The sequence below is a fragment of the Hyaloscypha bicolor genome (assembly GCF_002865645.1).
Source record: "Hyaloscypha bicolor E unplaced genomic scaffold K444scaffold_182, whole genome shotgun sequence".
In the NCBI taxonomy this organism is placed as follows: Eukaryota; Fungi; Ascomycota; class Leotiomycetes; order Helotiales; family Hyaloscyphaceae; genus Hyaloscypha; species Hyaloscypha bicolor.
Window position 1 is genome coordinate 4,314,712 of NW_020194684.1, and position 15,677 is coordinate 4,330,388.

At 49.2% G+C, this 15,677-nt stretch overlaps 6 protein-coding genes across 6 annotated transcripts; 3 read left to right on the top strand and 3 right to left on the bottom strand.

The window, feature by feature from the left end:
- Positions 1–497: 497 nt before the first annotated feature.
- Positions 498–2,630, top strand: K444DRAFT_238112 (alpha/beta-hydrolase). The gene is made up of 6 exons (XM_024871286.1): positions 498–927; positions 1,092–1,239; positions 1,329–1,537; positions 1,690–1,862; positions 1,979–2,169; positions 2,220–2,630. Exons 1-6 carry the CDS (start codon positions 650–652, stop codon positions 2,406–2,408), a joined length of 1,188 nt encoding a protein of 395 aa, XP_024728623.1. The 5' UTR covers positions 498–649; the 3' UTR covers positions 2,409–2,630.
- On the bottom strand, positions 2,415–3,825 carry K444DRAFT_636982 (salicylate 1-hydroxylase-like protein; the record flags this gene model as incomplete). The annotated part of the gene is made up of 3 exons (XM_024884066.1): positions 2,415–2,843; positions 2,895–3,724; positions 3,777–3,825. 3 exons carry the CDS (start codon positions 3,823–3,825, stop codon positions 2,415–2,417), a joined length of 1,308 nt encoding a protein of 435 aa, XP_024728624.1.
- Positions 3,826–4,821: 996 nt separating this feature from the next.
- K444DRAFT_647732 (WLM-domain-containing protein) lies at positions 4,822–6,425 on the top strand (the record flags this gene model as incomplete). The annotated part of the gene is made up of 3 exons (XM_024885375.1): positions 4,822–5,026; positions 5,128–5,822; positions 5,898–6,425. The coding sequence occupies 3 exons, from the start codon at positions 4,822–4,824 to the stop codon at positions 6,423–6,425; spliced, it is 1,428 nt and encodes a 475-aa protein (XP_024728625.1).
- A 58-nt stretch (positions 6,426–6,483) lies between these two features.
- K444DRAFT_238130 (uncharacterized protein) lies at positions 6,484–7,004 on the bottom strand. The gene has a single exon (XM_024871287.1). The coding sequence runs from the start codon at positions 6,803–6,805 to the stop codon at positions 6,542–6,544; it is 264 nt and encodes an 87-aa protein (XP_024728626.1). The 5' UTR covers positions 6,806–7,004; the 3' UTR covers positions 6,484–6,541.
- A 2,282-nt stretch (positions 7,005–9,286) lies between these two features.
- On the bottom strand, positions 9,287–13,874 carry K444DRAFT_544594 (uncharacterized protein; the record flags this gene model as incomplete). Its single annotated transcript, XM_024876064.1, has 5 exons — positions 9,287–11,173; positions 11,240–12,225; positions 12,298–13,005; positions 13,052–13,733; positions 13,785–13,874. The coding sequence occupies 5 exons, from the start codon at positions 13,872–13,874 to the stop codon at positions 9,287–9,289; spliced, it is 4,353 nt and encodes a 1,450-aa protein (XP_024728627.1).
- A 346-nt stretch (positions 13,875–14,220) lies between these two features.
- Positions 14,221–15,676, top strand: K444DRAFT_620808 (N-terminal nucleophile aminohydrolase). The gene is made up of 4 exons (XM_024881782.1): positions 14,221–14,526; positions 14,574–14,626; positions 14,762–14,809; positions 14,862–15,676. The coding sequence occupies exons 1-4, from the start codon at positions 14,442–14,444 to the stop codon at positions 15,513–15,515; spliced, it is 840 nt and encodes a 279-aa protein (XP_024728628.1). The 5' UTR covers positions 14,221–14,441; the 3' UTR covers positions 15,516–15,676.
- Position 15,677: the final 1 nt, after the last annotated feature.

Below are 15,677 nucleotides of genomic sequence, written 5' to 3' on the forward strand. Positions count from 1 at the left end.
ATCACCCTGACATGCTCTCCCGAGCCCAGGACAAATTGTTACTCACCTCAGATCTTCTCTAGCAGGCTCTTGCGGTGTTGTGACTTTAAGGCTGAATTCTATGAAGGAGTGTGCGCAGTCGGGCGCGAGCAGAAGCGAAATTCTTCCGATCTCAAAGGCTTTCTTCAATGCTCAACAAGCCTCATTCTACCAACCCACATCACCCCACCTCGCTTTATTCACGAAGTCAAACCTTGTCCTAAACTAGACATATTAGCCTAGCCATGGCCTTTGCTAGGCTAGTTGAGTCCAAGTCCCACCTCATACCTGGTAAGGCTTTCAGAGTCAGGTGATGCGGTTGCATGGGTGGGGATTTCTCTAGGGCCTCGAGAAAAAGACGGTTGCCGAGCAATATTCCCAAGCTTTGTGAGCAATGGGAAGCGTGTCTTCTTCCCCTGGAACCTTTCATTAATGAGATACCAGAAGACAAGCGCTGACAGCATGTTCAGGAAAGCTCAAGGTCTCGGAACTGCTTTTTGAGGTTCCCAGAGATTATTCCAACCCAGATAGAGGTACTTTGCAGCTGTTCGGCCGTTCAGTATCGAAGTATGAGAAGCCAGCAGCTCCACTGTCCGAAGAGGAGGCTCGTAAAAAGTCCTACAAGCCGTGGATGGTCTATCTCCAAGGTGGACCAGGCTTCGGCTGCCCACCTCCGCAAGAAGCTCCAATGACCCAGGTGATCCTTGATAAGGGGTACCAGATGTTATATCTCGACCAGCGTGGAACTGGCCTTAGCACCCCTATATCGGCAGCTACCCTGGGCCTCCAAGGAGATGTTCACAGACAAGTGGACTATCTGAAACTGTTCCGGGCAGATAGCATCGTTAAGGATTGCGAAGCGGTCAGAAAGACACTCACTGAGGACTACCCAAGTGAGCTCAAGAAATGGTAAGGATGCTTTTGCACGTGTCCCCTGCAGTGTGACAGGAACAGGTCAAGCAGAGCACTGGTCTTTTTTCATTTACCCGTTGCATACTTTCTTCATCTTCTCAACTGGTCTCTAAGCCTTCAATGCCCCTGAATACCATATGTATTGACGTTATTTGCTACAGGTCAATATTTGGACAATCCTATGGCGGCTTCGTAGCATTAAGCTACTTGAGTTTTGCCCCTCACGGCCTCCGTGAGGTTTTTACAACTGGGGGACTTCCTCCTATCGGCCAAACTCCAGAACAAGTCTACAGAGCCACTTTCCGAAAGGTCAGAACTACTATCCCTTTGACCCTTGCGTGTTGAGCCCTGGTCTGCGTTTCGAATCGAAAAGTCATGACACTGACTTAGTCAACCAGTGCGCAGAAAGAAACAAAGCCTACTACAAGAAATACCCCGAGGATATTGACGCAGTCCATGGCTTAGCCTTCCACATCAAGAGCAAAGGAGGTCTTCAATTGCCGTCTGGCGGTGTCTTGACAGTAAGAGGCTTCTTGACACTGGGAAGGAACTTCGGTATGCACGGCGGTTTGGATTCGGTCCATGATCTAGTCTTTCGAATGAAGAGGTAAGCTTACCTCCATACCTAATTGCTACTTTATGTTTCAAAGCTCAGAGTCTAGGAGCTTGCATGCGCATTTCTCTTTGGAGCTCGGCTCCCAGGGCTCCTGAGTTCCTTCTACAATTTGGGAATTATTGATACTAATCCGAGGGCTCCAGAGATATTCATCAATTTCAGTTCATCACTCGTCCGACTCTCTCGGCGCTTGAAAGCGCTCTCAGCTTTGATGACAATGTCATATACGCCGTCCTTCACGAATCGATCTACTGTGAGAACGGGGCGAGTAAATGGGCGGCTGATCGAGTGGGTCGAAGCTTGCGGGAATTCGCTTGTATGAGAGTCGTTTCCTCTTTCAAATCGATTCATAGTCTTCTCCGGGGACAGCCTCTCAATGTGCCAATCTTTCCGGGACAACCTTTATCAAGCAATGGCTAATCTTCTACTTAGGGCTTTCCGGAGCACCGCAATCCGCTTCTAGTGTGAGCGAGGCCCCATTATTCTTCTCTGGTGAAATGATATTTCCCTTCTTATTCGACATCTTTCCTGAGCTCGAGAAGCTTGCCGTAGTTGCCGATGATATAGCCAAATATTCAGGGTGGCCTGAACTCTACGACCTCTTTCAACTGGCTAGAAACGAGGTAAGCAAATAATTACTGTACAGGAGTAGTACAGGGCCTAAAGTGTACAGGTACCCCTCTACGCTGCCACATTCATTGACGATATGTACGTCGATTTTGCTATCGCACAGCAGACGGCCAGATTGGTCAAAAACTGTCGCCAGTACATCACCAATGGAATGTATCACAATGCCCTCAGAGGTAAGACGGAAGATGTCTTGAAGGAGCTATTTACTCTCCGGGACGATCCGATCGATTAAGGTTTCCTATCTACAAGCTTGCCCACTACCCATGATGGCTTCGGCCGTCTTCAACTGCTGGGGAAGATCTTCGTTCCAAATCCAGTCATAACGCATTTCCAACGTCTTTTTAATCATAACCAAATTGGATTTAAGTTTCTCGTCTTCGAATTCGTAAATTTTGGCGGCATCGCGGCTGGTCGCTACGACCTTCTGGCTCCTGGGTCTCCGGACGGCATCGTATGCATAGAAGGCTCTCTCTATTTCATCTACCGAATTCACTTGTCCCAGGAGGTTGGACAAAATGAAGGCATCTTCGATAGCTTGGCCTGCGCCGGCGCCTTGGTGTGGGGTTGATGCATGGGCGGCGTCTCCAAGTAATGCGAAGTGTCCTTTGAAGTATGTTGGTGCTGGAGGATGGTCAAATAATGCCCAGACGTCAGGTTTTTCCATAAGCTAGGGCGGTTAGGATGCAATGATCAAGGTTTCACAGTTAACAGAACTTACTGAGAGGACTTTCTGAACACTCTCGCCCCAGCCCTCGAAATCAGCGAACATGTCCTCCTTTTTCATTGGCAAAACCCATCTCTCATCCTCCCATTTTCCATCCATCTTGGTCTGGAACGCAACGACGTTCATAGTCTTGCCATTTTCGATCGGGAAGGTCAAGACGTGTCCATGACGACCCAAATACATCTGACTATTTCTCGCCAGCTCGTCTCCTAAAGCCTTTGCTGCCTTCTCCATGGGTATCAAACCTCTGTAGGCGTACTTTCCGGTGAAAGTGGGATTTGTAGTCTCATGGTCCTCTCCCAAAAGAATTTGTCTCGCCCGAGACTTCACTCCATCACAGCCAATAACCGCATCCGCCTCAGCAGTGGAACCGTCTTGGAAGGTCAGGAGCATCTTCTGGCCTTTCTTCTCCACCTTCTCAACTCTCTTCCCAAACTGCGCAACGCCATCGGGAACCAGGTCGACAAGCACATCCAAAAAATGTGCCCGATGCACAGAACTCTGCCCCACATCCAACGCCACGACCTGTGCAATTCGCTGGCCCTCCTTTCCAGGGGCCTTCAAATCCTTCCACCCATCCTCCTTAGGTCCAAGGTTGAATTCAAACCAGAGGTTCTTCTTCGCCGGCCATGCGTTGCCGGTAGCTATCCTATCATAGCCTTTCTTGATATCAGGGTCTATCAAGGACATTGCCCGCACGGCATTAGGTCCGAAAGAAACCCCTGCGCCGATTTCTGCAAAGGCCGCAGCAGATTCATAGAGTGTGCAGGAGATATTTTGGCGTAGAAGCCCGATCAACATGCAAAGACCTCCAATGCCCCCACCTAGAGTTTGTTAGAGCGGAGATGCCGATGCCGGGTGAGGGGTAGTGTTTACCGCAGACTGCGACATGGAAAGGCTTCTCGCGAGTATCTGATGGAGCCATTGGGCAATTGGAGAGGGAAGGCGTAGAAGTTAGATCATTTAAGAAGAGAAGGGGAAAATGTAGCAATTAAAATGCAATTCACTGGAGGATTGCCGGCTCTAACGTGGGGTCTCGCTCGAAGCTTGGTAGCAAAACTCACACGTCATAAAGACCGACTACTCGTAATTGTCAAAAAGAAGTGTTTGCAACGCGTAAAGATAGAGCTAGAGGAAGATTCTCTATGTACAAGACGAACCGCATGGTGGTGCGTTGTATAAATAGAAGAAAGTAGAAAGTAAGACGAAGAATAGGCGGCGGGTAATACAGCTGATCTGGCGGATGCTCTTACACGGCACTTGAGAACGGGAGGGGTAACGCAGGGCAGAAAAAGCGGCACTCATCTTTGAAAGTCCCAAGTCAAATGGGAACATTTGATTGGAGAGGAGAGGAGCTGAAATCAAGCTTCTGGAATTTCCGAGACGTCTACAGGGAGTAGACTTTCGATGTACAATATCGCATACGCACATTCAGAGAGGTAGCACGGACTTGCAATGTCCAGCTTGACTTGGGACATTAAAAATGGGTGCCGCTTTTTCTGTCCCCTATCAGTGAGGAGGGGCAACGCAGGACTTCCCTAAAGCAGCCATGGTTGAACGCAAGCCTTGTTCAACGGCAAGTGTTAGTAAGAGTTGATTGCGTCTGAACTACAAAGCTTCCGAAATTACTAGAAACAATGGAAAGTGCCTCGTTCTAGAAGAATGAAGTAGTGTCCGTGTTCACGTGACCTGGCGTCACAATAAAAGTCGCGATCACGTCTCGTACTTCGGGCTTCATCAACGTCATCCCAACACAACCATCCAACTGCCAGTTCAACCCCCACAGAGTGTACGTTCTTGGACCTCTGTTGATCGGAGGCCTTCATCCACATACCAGCCGCGCATTCACATTCGTCACGGTCGACTGCAATAAGTCATATCCTCTCGGGCAAGTTGGTCAGACTTACCCACGGTCTCAAATATGCCCGGCGGCTGGGAAAGAATAAACAATAAGAAGTCGACTCCGAATAAAAATGTCGTTTTTATCAAGCCCCTGCCAGGTCCCTATGAGAAAATCTCACAGGACTATCTTGAACGGATTGCAGCTCAATGTCTACCCATCATGAACAAGCATCACCTCGCAGTTGTGTCCTTTGAGGAGTATGAGCCTAATCATGAGTTCTGGGGTAAGCTTACTTTGCTATTGTACCATGCCCGCTTGGAACAATCATTACATACCCATTATCCGGGGTAGGGCTGGGAGAATATAGAAACTAACCATGTCCAGGAAGGAACTTCAATAATGGCGAATGCATTCAACTCGTCCTTAGATCGCCCTCGACTGGCCACTGGCTTCCCTTTAAGTTCGTACAGATGGTTATGATGCATGAGTTGGCACACAACAAACAAATGAATCACTCGAAAGCATTTTGGGCAGTCCGAAACGAATTCTCCAACGAGATGAAAGCTTTGTGGGGCCGTGGATATACTGGCGATGGCCTCTGGGGAAGAGGGGTGCTGTTGGAAAACGGTCTATTTGATCGTGAGACACTGGAAGAGGGAGAAATCCTGCCTGAGCACATGTGTGGTGGAACCTTCAAATCCCGAGATGGCGGGAAGAGGGCAGTCAAGCCGAAGATCACTCACAAGGAGAGGCAAGAAAAGAGAATCAAGAAGAAGTTTGGCGTGCATGGAACTGCACTTGGAGCAGACGACGAGGTCAAGGCAAAGCTGGAGAAAGGCAAGAGGACGACAGCTAAGCCCAGAGTTGCGGGAAGCGCCAGGGGAAGAGAGTTGCGTGCTGCAGCAGCCTTGGCGAGATTCGAGGTCAAGAAGGATGTACCAGAGGTTAAGGATGAATACTTGGTCACCGATAGCGAGACTGGGAGTGACGGGGAGGAAGACTTCGTCATCAAACCCGAACTCGACGATGCCATTGATATTAATGGGGAGCGATTACTGGATAGCAAGGGACATGGTATGGTAAGTATTCGGGGAAGTTTGGACTATCCCGGCGGTTTCAAAACTCTCCCAATCAGACTACTAATTCTCCTTCAGGTCAGAGTTTGCGAGGACGAAGATAAGGACGACAATGACGCAAAAAATGAACTGCAAGAGCTCCTGAACATTCCTAGTCGCTCCCAACAACCCTCTCATCAACCCCGGTCTCTCAAGAGGATGGAAACCTCCGATGTTTTGTCACCATCTACTCATGCTGCATCCTCGAGACCGCCGGAAGCATTGAAAGGTCCCATCCAAAATACACAGCCGCAAAGTCGACCTAAAGCGAAAGAACCTTTGAAAAATGGGGGAGGTAAAGAAAGCGGTGCTCCGATTATTGTTAAGGACGAGGTGACTAAATCGACAGTGCCACAATCCTCCAACCCAAATGGATCCTGTCCTGTCTGTTCCATTGTGAACGAAAAACAAGCTCTTACTTGTGTGGTTTGCGCCAATGTTCTTAAACCGAACTTCGTCCCAGGCTCCTGGCGATGCAAGAGCTCAACTTGTGAAGTTAGCCAGTACATCAATGCTGGAGATGTTGTTCTATGTGGCGTATGTGAAGCACGCAAGAACTTAGGTTAGGAGAGTAACTGTGAGTACCGATTTCATGCCAGGAAGTGCTCCGATAATGGCATATGATTATGGTATAAGGAGTTTGGGGCATTCGGCTTGGGGTTTCTGCTATTATTTGCTTTGTATTATACAATCTTGCCGGATTTGCTCAGTAGCATGCTGACTTCCTTACCTGAGAAAACTCCAACCAGATCCTCATGAGATGGTTCAGACGTGAAAGTGGAACTATAGACATAGAGAGGACTGGTTCCAATGTCCCCATATATCATGCCAATACTTTGGTATGCAAGGTAGAGCAATAGCCTCCCCTTGAACCCCTTTCTTGATATTAGTACACAGTCACGCAATTTCCTGGAACAAGTGACCTGTTTTTTCCTTAAAGTCTCCATCTCGAGTGAGCCCGGCCTCTTCAGTTTCCGGATCTTTGAGGTCACTGAGTCTACGTCATGCGTCTCTCGAGCGGCTTCTAGGGCGGGATCGCTCTATGGAGTTTTCGCTGATGGGATAAATACCGCCACCAATCCCAGTGTTCGACCTGGTTGGTCGAAAGTCTTCGGCAATCCGGATGGTAGCCATGCCAAGCAGATATAACTGTGCGTGAGTTGCTGCAGTGCAGCCCGGCAAGAGGTCTTGGCAATTATTAAGGTGATTCGGATCAAGATCTTAATTTCGAGGACCTGCAAAAAGGTTTGACCGCGGCAAGTGTGGGGAGGCGAGGAATGCGAATAAAACTGATGATCCCGTTACATCTCAAGAGCCCGCGACTATGTAACGAGGTAAGCGGCCTCAACCCACCAGCAGGCTGAGCAGCCTTCCTGCAGCGAGGAGGCATCGTCCATTGTCCACGACTCGCACTTGCACGTGCAGCGCAGATGTGAGCAGACCGTCATTTAATCGCAAAATATCATATCCGCCATACAACAGAGATAAGAGGCGAAGACTTGATTCATTGTTCAACTTTTCATGATAGGCATTTCCCATCCACTCATGCATCACAATGATGCATCTCGCAGCGACCTCGGAGGGCTCTTGGGAAGGAACTTCCCATTGTCCTGGTTTAACATTGGACATTGAGATGTGATGGGCCGATCAGCGCTTTTTAACCTTCTGGTAGAATGTCACTGTGTGAGGTGTGGAGGAATGGCCTGAACGGGAAAAAGTCAGTGCCTTTCCCAACTTTGGAGGAGCACCTCTTCGCTGACACATTGGAAAGAAAAGTTAGACATCAAGCTGGATTCTCTGCATAATGCACTATATGCACGTAGGTGGAATTCTGTCTCTTTTTCATTTCTTCTTTTCCATAGTACCTTAATTCTTCGTCTGCTATACAACTTTCCACTTTGTCAATTTTCAGACAAAGTAAAAGCCACGTTTCCAATAAGAGGCTCCACCAATGCAAGTCGAGTTAAATGTGCCGGTCGGACAAACTGCACGAGCCGCTCGAACACATCCTTCCCACAGCCTCTTGCTGACGTTGATTGTTGCTCTAGAAGTTGTGGCTTTTAGTTTGAAGAGTTCTGTTCCCGATGAACCAGTTGTGGCTGTTAGATTCCCACTACACTTAGTAATAGCCCCAGCTGCGCTTACAGTCAACACGTTCACTTGAGGATAAGAGACAAGAAGCTCTCTCTCTAGTAGTTGTCGTGCGGTTACATTGCCATAATAGTTCCTGAAAGTGTAGGAAATGGTGGAAGCTGACCTGTTCCGCCACAAATTCCATGCTCGGCAATAGTTTGATCGTGGAACACAATGTTTCTGTGATTGATTAGCTGGGATTCGGAGAAATAACGCCTTATAATTATGGTTACGCGGTAGTATCGAGACAGGTCGTTCCTGTTACTGCATCTGGGTTTTCGGTCGTTGATGCATGCAGATGAAGCACCTCGAACTGGTCTTGGCTGATGGACTGAAGGGATCGGAATAGTATATGTGCATGTAGACGCCGCTAGAATGAGAGTGATGATATATATGTTGTGGAGAATCGAATGGTAGAAAAAGAACGAATGACGATGATCACAGATCCTGAGCTGGGGAAGAGTAGGAATATTTGTATAAGTAGTAAAAATTGGCCCAGCCTGTCATTGTTTCGCTTCATAGAGAAATCGTAGTCTCTAGAACACAATCCATTTCAGAAGACGATTATACTCACGCCCAAGCTCAAATCAGCAAAAACTGGAGCCTCATTTCGAATTTAATGTTATCTTTCGTCTGATCTGGGGTGACTCGCCCGAACAATTGTTTTGGACCCCATCTCGTTTCAAAAACCGGCAAAGCGAGTAAACACCCCTGTCGGCCAAGGGGTTCCAGCGACACCTTGTTCCAAACGATCGTAACCAGATCCGAAGGATATTGGAGACGAGATGAAGGGCGGCTGCTGGGACGGAGACCAAAAACTATCTTATCTGAAGCCGATATGAGTGAGAGACGAAAATGATGCATGAAATTTCGGGGGCCAAGCAAATTTAGGATAGAAAATACCTCCCCCCCCATATAAGAACAAACCGTGCACCCAATCAATTGGAGTGTTCCAAGATCAGTCGAATGTCCCAAGTCAGTTTAGCTCTCAAAATCAAATATGACCCCTCGCTTGTATGCTTAGGACGGTACTTATGACTCCATTCAAAGGTCAAAGGCTTTCTATCTCCCATTGAATAGACTCGCTATGGAATACACTTTGGACACCCGTGTTTTACACGTTTCATGAATTATTCCTATCTAGACTGGATTGCAGTTTTGCATGCCACTTTTAATGGAAAAACGCAAGTTATGGTTCCGATTTCTGCTGTGGTGTTGTTACATGCCTCTTCCGTCCCAGATGTAATAATCAATCATCCATGCTGACACCCCGATTTCATTCTTTCTCTCAAGTCTTAGTCATCATCCTCATCAACCATAAGGCGAACGTTCGTTCCATTCTTTTGCAAAGCTGTCCTCAACTTATTCGTAACTTCCTTCTTTCTCGCCAACTTCAACTTGAGGAGAGTCTTTTCCTCGGCTGTATAGCCACTCAGTTTCTTGCGAGGTGGAGAGTTTCGAGACTGAGAGCCAACCGATGACATCAGCGAATTCTGGAATCGCTGTGGGGTGTCTTTGATACTGTCGGGAGTGTAAAAGAGCCCGTACGTACTCGATGTCCCCGGGTTCCTTAGCGAAGTCCTGTTGTTCTGCGGAGTTGCGAAAGGTGAGCCTTCCCGGCTTCCCGCACTGGTTGTTGAGCTGAATCGTAGCCGGCGCATCTGGCCTTCCAGAACATCAATGTCGCCACTTCGTTTCTCCGCCATACTTGTCATCTTCGCAATCGTTCTCATCACAGCCTCCACCGTAGGACCCGCCGAGCCGTTGCTTTTCCCATGAGACGTGGCTTGAGATACAATCTTTGCTTTCAGAACAGTCACACTTTCCTCGGCTTCAGTAAGAAGCTTCTGGAATTTCGTGAAGTCCCTGCGAAGATCATGTTGCTGGGCAGCCTGTTCAGCGCTCAAAGGTTGTCCCCGAGCAATTGCTAGATGGCTTGGGTCTCGATAGCAATCAATGATCTTCTTGATATCTTCATGTTTTGCACGAAGCCTGATCATATCTTTCTGTAGGTCGTTGCAGGCATCGAGTTTAGCAACCAAGTCTTTTACCCGGCACTCTTCGAGTTCCTGAGTAAATTCGACTTCAACGAGTCTGGATAGCTCCTCGACCTCAACCAAGCACCACTCTCCTATACCCTCGTCGAGATCCTGGATGGTACGGCCCTCGTCCTTGGAAAGAACGTCATGCCCTTCTGCGAAGCACTTGAGAGCCCGAGCATTAACGCCTAATGTATCGATCATCGAGTTAATGTCTTTGTACACGGCCTCGACCTGTGCTGGTATGCTCTCCATAGATTTATTACCAACGTAATCCGCATGGGCAACAAACTCATCCAGTGTTAAAGTAGGCTTGATATCTGAGGCAAGATATGTTTGCATCTTGTCATCCTCATCGTCTTGAAGACTTCGCGTCTCTTCCTCCTCTTTCCGAGCTCTGTTTTCACGGCGCCTGGCTTCCGCTTGCTGTTCGGCTCCATCCCGAGACGCAGCGTGCAGATTTTGTGTAGACATCATTGACCGACCTCCAATTCTCTGAGATCCTAAAATTTGAGAAGCTTGAAAAGCAGCACCTGGAGCACTGACGGAGCGGGATGCATCAGGACGCATTCTAGGGGGTACAGAAGTGCGTACGGGGCTTGGTGATCGAGGACTTTGTTGCACTCTCGGGGGTGGGAGAATGGGAGCAGTGGAACGATTGATCTCACCAAACAGTGACCGCTGTGGTTGCACCTCACCCGGCCTCTCAATTTTGGTGAACATATTACTCTCTGAACCACGATTCTTCGTTCCGCCAAAGGAGCTCTGCGGTGTGAAACCAGGCGTCTGGTTAGCTTCCGATGTAGGGCTCATGTCCTTGGTTACATCTTCGCCGCTTCCCTCCTCGCTGGGTTCTTTACTCTCGTCCTCCCCTTCCTCTTCTGTTAGGAATTCAGACTCATTGTCTCCTTCGTCCTCTGGTCCGGCAGGGATATCGGCGGGAGGAGGGAGATTTGCCGGAACTGGCTTCTCGGCGGCCTTTCCTGTGATTGGAGACTCTGGATGTTGGGCAGCTTTGACAGCAGCTTTGGGAATGAAGTCGGGAGGGAGAGGCGCATCGGGTTCAACAGATGAAGCTGATGATTCCCCTGCGGCATAGCTTGTTTTACTTGTTGAGTCGGGGGGTAGAGGAGCCTCTGGAATCTTCTTGTTCAGGGGTGGGGTCTCTGGTGTTGGCTCTTCCTTAATCTGAGGAGATGCAGGCGTCACATCTGGCTTGGACGACGGCTCAGGACCTGCGGTTGTAGGCGTGTTTGGAGCAATAGAGGGAGCTGCATTCAGATTGGCGAAACTGAATCCTGCTGTCTGTGGTTTATCAGCAGTTTGTTGGCCGAAACTGAATCCTGCCAATGCAGGTTTAGCCGTAGGGGTGGATGAGGTTGCGGGAGTGCCAAAGAGCCCAGTGGCGGGAGTGGTGGATCCAAATAACTGGGTTTTCGGTGCAGCTGGCGTAGATGATGGTGTTGTAGTTTCGATTTTTGCTGGCACTTCTGTTTTTGGGGCTTCACCCGAGTCCATTTCAGTCTCCTTAGACACCGGAGCTTCAACATTTTTAGATGAATCTCCAAGAGTATTGCTGAACCCGCCTCCAAAGAATGAGTCCTTAGGCTCACCTGATGTTCCGGCAACATCATCCTTTGCGTTTGGATCGGCCTTGAATGTCGACCCGAGTACAAAACCACTAGACCCAAAGGTCGGCTTGCTCTCTACCTTATTTGCGGTTCCGCCGAAGACATTGCCTGTGTTCATGGAACCAGCGCTCGGCGAGCCAAAAGCGTTCGAAGTAGGTTTCGAACCAAATACGCTTCCAGTTGGACTGGTAGCCGCTCCAGCGGCGGCAGCAAAGCCGCCCTTTGAAGCGAACGCAGCAAACCCAGAGGATTGAGCTGGAGTACTTTTTGTTGAAGCCGGTGCACCAAAGACTGAAGTTGGCTTAGGGAGACCACCGGCTTGGCCAAATGCTGCATTTGGGGCAGTTGACCCTCCAGTAGCCCAAGGTGACACTCGATTTCCAAGTCCCCCGAAGGAAGGCGTGCTGGTAGTGCCAAATGATGGAGCACCAAATGCGGGCTTCGGTGCTTCCGATGGCGTTGAACCGAATGTTCCAAAACTGTTGGTGGATGGGGCAGTTGAGGTGGAAGGTGTGCCCCATGGAGACTGACTCTTCCCAAGAGTAGATGGGCCACCAAAGGCACCTCCAGTGATCCCTGGAAGTGAAGGAGCTCCAAAGACACTTGAAGTCGTACTACCGAACGCCGGGGCTGTACTGCCAAAGGCAGATGCCCCGAATGCGGGGGTGCTTGGTGCGCCAAACGCAGATGTTGGAGCTTGGATTGCTGCAGGGGGGGCCTGCGTAGGCTGTGCAGTACCTCCTGCAATGGCAAGACCAGGGTATACGGTTCCTTGCCGTATCGATTCAGAGTAGATGACCCACCACGAGGCCAAAACTCCTTCATTGTTGAGAACCATAAGAGCAGGAAGCGGAGTTGGTGATTCGTCCATCTCATCTGCTGGAATTGGCTTGGCCACCTTTTCCTTACTAGATAAGTCCAACGCAAATCCAATAGGAGACGTGTCGGTCAACTCGGCAGTCATGGGGAGTTGAGCACGGCGAGAATCATCAGACATTTCCGTCATAGTAAAAACGTCTGTAATCTTGTCTGCTGGCTTGTCGCTGGTCAAAGGAACTTTAGACTTGGTGAATAGGCCAATATCAGTAGATGCGGTTGAAGCCACCAGTATTACATCCTGCAGGTTTGGTGGGAAGTCCTTGAGACGAAGCAGGAAGTGATGTGGGGGTGATCGATTGAGGCCAAAGGGGCCGGCAGGATCGGACACCTTTTGAAATGTAAAGCTCGAAGGAAGCTGCCGGGTGATTAGGTGGAAGGTTGAATTTGATGCTTGGCTATTGTCGAAGGAAGACGGAGTATGAACTACGAGGAAAACAAGAGTTTCAAGCCAAGTGATGGAAGAAACTTCGAGGTCAGCACAGATGCTAGTGTGTGGATTGGGAGTGCTTACCGTGATCGCCCCTGTCCACATCTGGTGGTCTAGGAATCTCTGCTTTGGCTCCGCCCTCAGGGGTCATCTGGTACGCGGTTCCATCTCCGAGTCCAGCAACTAGCTGCTTGCCTTTGGGGCTCCAGGAAACGCAACTCACTCCAGTTTTCAATACCTGTCCGTTCGGCCCAGCTACAAACTTCCGCTCCTTCAAATTGGCCATCATTAAATTACCGTCAGTCGTAACTAGAGCCAACAGCTCTCCCTTCTCTGGTGTTGGATTGGGCGTAAGAGCTCGCAAAGCTTGTCCGTTGGTTGATAACTCGAAAGCCGACTGTGTAGAACCCTGCAAGAGCGCCTGAACGTCATACACTGCCAACCCTCCTCCAGTCTCGGCCGACAGTACCAGGTAGGATTCATCTGCTGAAAATGCGAGCTGCGATACTCTCATGGGCATTGGCAGCTTTAATTGTGGTTGAAAGGGCTTTAGGTTGCCATCTCCTGAGTTCGGACCCTCGAAAGCTTTCCGTACCGACTCTGTAGTTGCTACTATGACAGCATCGGGTCCTGAAGCAGCCACGAGACCTCGTTGTGAGGCTATGCTCATGAGAGAAGACGTTGGCGGGGGTAGCTGATCTGAAGGCCATGATGTGGGCAATAACTGAACCTTAGCCTCTCCTGCAAATGACAAGAAACCAAGGGCCTATAGCAAGTGTGAGGAGTGCTTCTCTAAAAGTCTTGAGGGATAAAGTACCTCTGTTTGTATATCTTCAAGAGGAGGACCGGCTTGTACGTTCGCTGCAGGGGAGCCGCCCATGCCCGCATTTGCGAAGCTGAATGCCATGATGGACGCAAAATAGCCACTCTTAGGAGGGCCAACGGTTCATGAGATGTTTCTGCGCATTGAAGATCGAGATCGAGGACAGGAAATCGAGGGACCAGGAGGCGCGAAGGTTGTAATTTTAAATTTATCGGGCGCTTGAGGTAGAAGCTGCTGCCTATTTATGGCTGGAGAAACAAAAGCGAGTCAAACGCCAGCTTGAAAAGTGAATGTTCCGGTCCTCAAGGGAGTTTTTGATCTTGCCTAGGTTGGAGCTTCTCAAAACAATGTTGAAGCTCCTAGCTTAGTCAGGTACGCTCGTGAACAACCGCGTCGTACTACGCTTCTGCCTCGACTCCAGCAGCCCCAACTTCTCACACCCTCCCACCTCCCATCTCAACTCTATCTGATTCTACTTCGAAATTTCCATTTATTGTTGCCAACAGATCGACGAATAGGTCTAAGCCCCTCGTACTTCGAAAGTTACGTTCATTGCCGCCAGCATACCGACGGATACGATCCAGAGTCGAGCTCTGCCAATACATCAGCGAATACGATCAGCGTCGAGCTCCCTAGGATCTTTCAGTCACTATGCCGGGCTTTGACTTCTCAAATCATTCCAGAAATTCTGCCCTCCATGCCAGAGGTGTCCCATTACCTAAGGCTACATCAACAGGTATGCCATTCTTTCTTCAGGTCATTATAACGTACTAATTCGCCAAGGGACCACGATTGTAGGATGTATTTTCCAGGGTAATGGGCACGAGGGAGTTGTTGTGAGTTGAATCCTGATCCCAAGCTTCAAATCCAGGATTTACGGCCATGACTTGTGGCTGTTCCTGGAGGCTGGCCTTATCGCTCAAGAGCAAACCTTCAAACTCAAGAATGAATGCTGACTTTGTCCCGCGTAGATTGCGGCAGATACGAGAGCTACAAGTGGTCCCATAGTAGCAGACAAAGTTCGTTTACACCTTGAATCAAGCTTGAGATCAAAGCTAACAACTTCAACAGAACTGCGAGAAGCTCCATTATATCGCCCCTCAGATCTGGTGTGCAGGAGCTGGTACAGCTGCAGACACCGAATTCACCACCTCCCTCATCTCCTCACAACTCGAACTCCACTCACTTTCCACTGGCCGCAAACCCCGAGTCGTTACCTGCATGACGATGCTCAAGCAACATCTGTTCCGGTACCAAGGACATATTGGCGCATATCTTGTCGTGGCTGGAGTTGATCCTACTGGTGTTGGATTGTTCACTGTTCACGCACATGGCAGTACTGACAAGCTTCCATATGTCACTATGGGAAGTGGTTCGCTCGCAGCCATGTCAGTATTCGAGACGCAATGGAAGCCAAAGATGACGGAGCAAGAGGCTATCGACTTAGCATCAAACGCCATCCAGGCCGGTATCTTCAACGATTTGGGTTCCGGATCCAACGTCGATGTTGCGGTCATCACGAAGGACAAGACTACGCTGAAGAGAGGTTACATCAAGCCGAACGAGCGAAGCAAGAAGCAAAAGAGCTATGTCTTTAAGAGGGGCACTACGGCTGTCTTGAATGAGAAGATCATTACGAGGGAGGAGATCAGCAAATATGTGACAGTTCATGAGCTGAAGGGTGATGAGACGGCGTTGGGTGAGAAGATGGATCTTGACGTTTAGACGAAGGATGGGAGGTACTTCGCAATGTATTAACATTCTGGCATGGGAAAAGACGGCGCAGAAGTCCCACTGTACCATCAGCACTCGACAATGCACTCTTCATGAACTGCCTCGCGAAGAGCTGAAGCTCCAAAACTATTTTCCCACTAGTTGACCCCGTGT

Excerpts from the sequence above, each read along its gene's own strand:
- K444DRAFT_238112 (XM_024871286.1), top strand. The coding sequence starts at position 650 with ATGGTCTATCTCCAAGGTGGACCAGGCTTCGGCTGCCCACCTCCGCAA. Across the intron at positions 928-1,091 it reads CCAAGTGAGCTCAAGAAATG|GTCAATATTTGGACAATCCT; the intron begins GTAAGGATGCTT and ends TATTTGCTACAG. Across the intron at positions 2,170-2,219 it reads TTCAACTGGCTAGAAACGAG|GTACCCCTCTACGCTGCCAC; the intron begins GTAAGCAAATAA and ends TAAAGTGTACAG.
- K444DRAFT_238130 (XM_024871287.1), bottom strand. The coding sequence starts at position 6,805 with ATGGAGACTTTAAGGAAAAAACAGGTCACTTGTTCCAGGAAATTGCGT.
- K444DRAFT_620808 (XM_024881782.1), top strand. The coding sequence starts at position 14,442 with ATGCCGGGCTTTGACTTCTCAAATCATTCCAGAAATTCTGCCCTCCAT. Across the intron at positions 14,627-14,761 it reads ATGGGCACGAGGGAGTTGTT|ATTGCGGCAGATACGAGAGC; the intron begins GTGAGTTGAATC and ends TGTCCCGCGTAG. Across the intron at positions 14,810-14,861 it reads GTCCCATAGTAGCAGACAAA|AACTGCGAGAAGCTCCATTA; the intron begins GTTCGTTTACAC and ends CAACTTCAACAG.